The 7,133-nt window shown below is 50.0% G+C and overlaps 1 protein-coding gene across 2 annotated transcripts in view; it reads right to left on the bottom strand.

Annotated features, from left to right (window-relative positions):
- Positions 1–168: 168 nt before the first annotated feature.
- The window catches only part of LOC116546411 (F-actin-monooxygenase MICAL3-like), a 21,399-nt gene continuing 14,434 nt past the window's right edge, over positions 169–7,133 (bottom strand). For both annotated transcript variants that reach the window (XM_032272690.1, XM_032272691.1), the window contains exons 2-5: positions 4,851–5,188; positions 3,072–3,279; positions 1,069–1,185; positions 169–437 (exon numbers count right to left, since the gene is read on the bottom strand). In XM_032272690.1, coding sequence (XP_032128581.1) covers positions 235–437; positions 1,069–1,185; positions 3,072–3,279; positions 4,851–5,114 — 792 coding nt within the window. In that variant the 5' untranslated portion in view covers positions 5,115–5,188 and the 3' untranslated portion in view covers positions 169–234. The remainder of the gene's footprint in view (positions 438–1,068; positions 1,186–3,071; positions 3,280–4,850; positions 5,189–7,133) is intronic.

Here is a 7,133-nt window from a genome sequence, read left to right as displayed (position 1 = left end):
GCCACTCAGGAGGCTACGGTGAGAGGATCGCTTGAGCCCAGGGAGATCGAGGCTGCAGTGAGCATCATCATGCCACTGTGCTCCTGTCTGGACGACAGAATGAGGCCCTTCTCAAAAATAAACTAAATAAAATAAAATATAAAATAAAAATAAAATCAGCAGCCCAAGTGCTGGCGGGCTAGAGGAAGACGCGGCCTGCCATTCCATCAGGGTGGGAAGCACACATTCACACTCTCAAAAGAGTAGACGCTGGTCACACACAGTCGCACCCCAGGGGTAGGATAGCATCAGCTTTCCCTCCGCTATGAGCCAGGCAGAGGAGCACAGACCAATACCTTCCAAGGTGTTCCTCCGACCATCCCCACCGATGATCACTTCAAATTCATACTCTGACACAGGATGAGTTTTGGGGTGCACCAGTGCCCGCCAGCCTATCCCTGTGGACCAAAACCAAATAAATGGAGGTCACCACACAGACCACATTCACAGTCAGGACTGTCTCCAGACACCTAGTCACGTGGACTGCACAAAACCCTGGGTCAAAAAGACTACATGTAGAAACAGTGGGGACAGAGGCCGGGCATGGAGGCTCATGCCTGTAATCTTAGCACTTTGGGAGGCAGAGGCTGGCATATTGCTTGACGCCAGGAATTATGAGGGACCAGCCTGGCCAGCATGGTGAAACTCTGTCTCTACTAAAAATACAAAAATTAGCCTGGCATGGTGAAACATGCCTGTAATCCCAGCTACTCTGGAGACCGAGGCAGGAGAATTGCTCAGAGGTCACAGTGAGCCGAGTTTGAGCCACTGCACTCCAGGCTGGGCGGCAGAATGAGACTCTCATCTAAAAAAGAAAAGCAGTGGGGACGAATGAACCACAGAAGGAAAGAAGCCTTGCAGACAGCCTACGAGGCCCTTCCCACCACATGTGTGCCTGCGACCTCTAAGGCTGCAGACCCAGTCCCCAACAGCCCAGCCTGCGAGGGCCTTTGACTTGCTCCCCCAATCTTATCTTCCTCACCCGTCAAAACCCTCTCACACCTTCCTCACTCCTCCAGTCTGACTTACGTTCATTCTCCTGGTCCTCAGGAGGCTGGATAAGTCCTTGGAATTCCACATTGACGTGGATTTCAATGCCTAGGATCAAGGCTACTTTCAAAAGTATCAGTTGGAGCTGACGGATACCTGGGAGAATACAGAGATGGTGTTGGTGGGAACACACAGAGAAGGCGGTGCCCATCTGTGTCACAGCTCAGGCTCCCACCCTGCCACCTATGCACTCTTCATTCAGATTCCCAAAGCCCGCTGTGGCAGGAGACGTTTCCAAAGCCACACTCTGTAACTTCTTACTTCCTTTCTTAAAGGCAAATATAACCCAGTGGAAGAGAGGTTCTAGAGCAACACGCAGGCCACTCCCACCTCTTGGGTTCAGTGTTCTAAACAATCAAAAGCCTGGAGACAACATGGGATTGTAGTCAACAGAAGATTCCTTTCCATCTTCCCAATTCCGGGCCGCCATATTGGCAGCATATCCGATCCTGCTGGATTAGGAGGCAGATGTGCACCTACAGGGTACAGCCCACAGTCAGACGCAGAGCTGCTGCATGACCTCCCCGCCCGTGGGCATCTCTCTTTCAGCCCATTCCCTGGTTGATAAGCACACATTCTTATAAGGCAAGGAAAGGAAATTGCAATCTAACCTGATCCTCTTACCATTCCCCCGTAACTCCTGCTCTACAGCTGTGGAAACTGAGGCCAGAATGACTGACAACTTGCTCACTTTCACAGTGAGACCAAGTGATTTACTTGATGTCCATGAGCACCTGCAGGCACCAGACGTGGCAGGGACTAAAGGTACAGCGATAAAGATCTAGGCCCTGGTAAAAGACCCTTTCAACTCCAAGATAAATCTTGCCACAAATAAGGCAGACAAATCCACTGAGTTAATGACCTCGGTCCTCTCTTAAGACCAAACTTCCCTGGCGCCTGTGTCTAATCTGCCAGGAGCAATGCAAACCTTCCTCAAGTCATCTTGTTCTCCCAGTTTACCACAGCCACCACCCTTCTGAGTCCCACTCCCAAAGACTTGTTAAACTCTGCGTTAGCACAGAATTTTTGCAGACAACTGTGGGTTCCAAAGTGCTTTACAAACAACAGCCAACAGATGGGCAGCGCACTTCCTCTGCCAGTGGAATGTGGTCACTGCCAGCCAGCGTCTGATAAATTGGCACATCTGCTGCAAAGAGCAAAAGGTTCCATGACTGAATGTGTTTACAGGACACATCTGGGGAAGCTCAGAACAAAGGCTCCTTGATAAAGCTTTCCTGAAAGCATTAATGATAATCAATAAAAAGCCTTCAGTTGCATAATGCACACTGTCTGTTCTCAATTGCTTTTCTGGTGGGCCACTTACAGTGAAACACCACTGATTGCATTAACTGGTATTTATACCCTGTAGGATCTCAGAAAAGCACAGGCCCAGGCTAAGCTTGGAGGTGACAAAAGTAGAGCAAGAGCGTGCAGACTGCACCAGAACCACCTAACCAGAGGAATGCCATTATTCCCTGCCATTAACGGCCAGGCCAGGGCTCTGCTGCTTCTGCAAGGGTGGCTTCCCCCAGGACTGTGTCCCCACAGCACTTCGTTCTTTACAGTAGTGGAGCATGTATCAGGTCACAGCACAGACAGCCGCATGCCTACTTCTGCCCCTGCAAGAGGAACCACCAGAGGGCCGAGGCTCAAACTGTCACTGTTTCCCCAGTGCTCATCTCACAAACTGCAAGAGCTCAGGAAGAGTCCAAGACCTAACTTAGAAATCCTCCAGCCAAACTCCACCTTTCACAGGTTAAACTCCACTCTTCCACACTCACAGTTAAGAGTCCTAAACTATAGGACAGCAGCATAGCAGGTGTCTTTACTTCAAGGTGAGTCCACTTACTACAAGAAAGACAGTAATGAGATTAGAAGAAACTGGGTGGTGTTTGAATTCCTCAGCGAATCCACCTGTCTTTCCACTGAACAAGTGTGTGAGGGGTAGAGTGGAAGGCTCCAGGAGAGCTAGTTTTACTTACTGATGTGGTCGATGGCTCCTGCACAGAACTTGCCGTAGAACTTCTTGGCACCCAGACCTCGAAGATCATGTATAGTGAATGGCCAGAGGTGTAAGACGTTGTTGCGGGAGAAGGCGTCTCGTTTCTCAATAACCACCACCTTGGCCCCCAGTAAGGATAAGTCGATGGCTGTGCGGAGACCACAGGGGCCAGCCCCAATGATGAGACACTGAAAAACACAGCTGCTTTCAGGGCAGGCGGCACTTTCAAGAAACAATTCTACAGAAGCCTCATGATTGTATAATCATCGCTCCCTAAAGCCCCCAAAATAGGGCTATTCTCCCCACTCCCAAGAAACCTTCGCACCTGCACAGGTCACCGCAGAGCACCTGCCACGGCTTAAGAGAAGAGCTAATGATCACGGTGGAGAAGACAGAACCGTCAGTGCTAGAGACAAGCCTGGCATATGGCTGGAAGGCCCTTGATCTGCAGCATATTTAACTGGCATCACCTCAACAAATGGTATGAAAATCACATACAATCTTACATCAACAGGAGAGGACCTTTTGGAAGGTTTCTAGATCAAGCAGATTTCTGTCCAAAGAGATACAGAGTACTACATACACAAGCCAGGCAATCTCAAGCCTCCTGGAATGAGTCTACCACAAATGTGATTCCCAGAAAGCAATTTTCAAGAGCCGAAGTTTTAGGTGCTGAAAAGAGTTCCAAAATCCCCCTGTCCAGACTGAAAGTCCAGGGACATGATATCGAAAATCCACAGTACTTCCAGAGAAGTACTCAGCGGGAGACCGGACACGTATCTTAAACAGTTTGCTGTGTGTGTGCAGAGGGAGGATGTGCAATGCTTTCGGCTTTGTTTTGTTTTGTTCTTAGTAGAGTCCAGTACTCACGAAAGTCATGCCTTCACAGTTCTTGAATTTTGCTGATGATTATCTACCCAAATGCAAATCCACTGGGGGTGGGGCTCTAGGTATCCCCTGTTGCACAAATTAAAGCTCGTGAAAGAACATAACATAGCCACGAAGTCATCTGCAAATTTGTGTTCTTGCTAGCTTGTTCCAAACTTCTCACATTAGGTGTTTTTCTAAGGAGGGAAGCAGGAAATGTATCTCCACATCAGCTTCCTCGCACCTACCCTGGCAAAGGCAAGTGCGTAACTCAGGTCTTTGCCTAGGCCTACCTGCTTCGTGGAAACCCTATTTCTCCACATGGTAAAGAACGCAACAGAAATACTTCGGTTCACAAAGTCCTTGCTTATGAATCAAACAGACCTTTGGAACGTGGATGGGAAGAGGTCTGAAGCTAGTGGCAAATCCTAAGTTGGCAAATACCAGCTACTGAGTACGGAATGATAAGTTTGGAAAGATAACATGCCAAGAACCCCAAAGCTGTGTTCGGACAGGATACCAGCAGGGCTTGGCTATGCCCCTGCTCAGTGACCTGCATCCTCCAAAACACGTAAGCTCAAAAGAGAGCTTCAGCAAAATAAAAAGTTCCTGTGCCACTTGACTTTAGTCATTCTTAAATACTTGAAACTTTGAATGTTCAATACGTAAATACATGAAATACACTTAGAACAGGGTCTGGGCCACGGGAGTCAAACAAGAAGAGGTAAGAGATCCACAAAGTTTCAACAGGGTGGAAGCCTGACTTCCTATGCTAGTTGTTGCTAGACTCCGCCTGGTTCTCACTCAGCCTACCTCTAACTCAATCCTCCTCTTCAGCACCTGGGTGAATCCTCACCAGTGACCCCAGGGCCCAATAGGAGCTGAAGCTTACCTTGGTGTTAGTGCATGCTTTTCCCTTTTTGTAGTCTTTGTGACTGCCCCGTTTGTCCAACTTTGCCCAGAGGGCTTTGGCTTTCCAGTAGTTAAGCTTGGACTTGAGCTTGTGATAGAAGGAGCGGTAGTCCTTTGGCTTCAGTTCCAGATGGTCACAGAGCTCCTGGAAGGCCTTAAGGGTTCCCTTACAAGTGGTGGCCTGGACAAACCGGTCAAAGAGGACATGAGCTGGGTTCATGGTCTCATGCTTCCTCTCCTCCATGCTGCCCCACTCTCAGCACTCCCCACAGCGGGCAGTGGGATGGCTGTGGGTCCACCTGACACTGTCACGTTAATCTGACAAAAAGAAAGAAAAAAGATGATCAGCATTTTTTTGTCTACAAACATTCTCCAGGAGACATACTCCTCTTCCAAGCAGAGTTCCCAAGTGTCGCAGTCATCCATCCACAAGTGTGGACTGCACACCTGCAATCCTCCAGGCATTACGAGACACTGGGGCTGGAAAGGTGAGTAGGATGGTTCTTGCTCTCAGGGATCTGACAGTCTAGGGGACAAGGCAGCCACGGGCACAGAATGTCCTGATGGACTGTACCAAGTGCCACTTCAGAGGAAGACACGAGGGATTTGGGAACCGGAGGGAGACACGAGGGATTTGGGAAACAGAGAAAGAAGATCTAAGTCGCTACTGGCGGTGAGTGGAGGTCCCCACCGAAGTCGAGTCTCTGAATGGTGGCAGCTGAGTCTCTCAGCATAAATGTTAGCCAGGCAGGGAAGAGGTACAGGACATGGGAAAGTGACATAGGCAGTCTTGAGTGACTCGTACGGATCAAAGAGGCAAGGATGACTCCCAGGTTTCCAGCTTAGGCCCCGGATTAAACGGAGACATCAGGCCAATGGATTAAAAATAGAAGCACTCCTCGGTGCCGGTGGAGCAGTGAGCCCCGTTCCCCACCTGTGCGTGTGAACTCCGAGTGGAGGTGCTCAGTGGGCAGTCGGGCATGAACGTGAAGTTCAGGGAGACCCAGATTTGGGAGTCACCGGCACACGGGCAGTAGCTAAGCCTACAAAAGCAGGTAGATCACACAAGGGGAGTGCATGGGGAGAGGCGCCACAGGCTCTGGAGGTGGTCCAGGAGGCCCTGCCTTCAAGAGGCTGGCAGAGAACGACAAGCCATCTCAAAAGTTGAGGAACAGTAGGGAGAGGTCTGAAGAGAACCAACCAGCAGCGTCACAGAAGTCTAAGGAGCAGAAAGTTCAGGAGTGTCCAAGTCAGCAGGGATGAAAAGAACTGAAGTCCTGCCATCGCGTAAGGTACAGGGTGGGGAGACTTTGTAGTCATTCCATTTTCACCCAGAATCAAACTGCACAGCAGTAAGGACGGTATCTATGCTTTCCACCTATGGAAACGTCCGCACACCTGCCTCCAGTGAGTCTGCTGGACAGAGGCTGGGAGGTGGGGGACGGTGTCGCGTGCACTGCTGCACCCACGGGCTCCTGTGAGTCTGCAGAATCGTTTTTACACCCCATCTGATGAATCCTTACCACTGGAACAGTATCAGGAGGTAGGAGGCAAAAGGACAAAGGACAAAACTAGAGAGCACAGAGTGGGTCAGGGTGATGAGAAGAGTGTGGCCACAGGGCTGAGCCCACACGGCAGACCCCCGCTGCACGACCCCGCTGCACAACCCTGGGTAGGCCTGCCGCACAAACCCTCGGTTTGCCTGTGTGTGAGACAAGAAGGCAGAGGCTGCAGTGAGCTGAGATCATATCACTGCACTCCAGCCTGGGCGACAGAGTGAGACCCTGTCTCAAAACTAAACAACAAAAAAAACCCACTGCACTGTTAACATACATAGCTACTCCCAGTAACCACATGGCTAAGAGTCCAGCAAGAAATGGAGTTAACAGGAATTTAACATTCAGTTTCCCAGAAAAATAAAGGTTTTATTCCAGGTAGCAGCAAGAGAAACACTTTACAGATCCTAAAAAGAACCTACTGTTTTTCTTACAAGCCAGAGCTTATCTTAGAAATGTTACAAAGTTGGCCGGGTGCGGTGGCTCACGCCTGTAATCCCAACACTTTGGGAGGCCGAGGCGGGTGGATCACGAGGTTAAGAGATCGAGACCATCCTGGTCAACATGGAGAAACCCCGTCTCCACTAAAAATACAAAAAAATTAGCTGGGCATGGTGGCGCGTGCCTGTAATCCCAGCTACTCGGGAGGCTGAGGCAGAAGAATTGCCTGAACCCAGGAGGCGGAGGTTGCGGTGAGCCGAGATCGA

This window comes from Sapajus apella, unplaced genomic scaffold, assembly GCF_009761245.1.
Source record: "Sapajus apella isolate SASKATOON/1434 unplaced genomic scaffold, GSC_monkey_1.0 scaffold868, whole genome shotgun sequence".
Lineage (NCBI taxonomy): Eukaryota > Metazoa > Chordata > Mammalia > Primates > Cebidae > Sapajus > Sapajus apella.
This window is presented reverse-complemented; position numbering and strand designations above follow the sequence as displayed.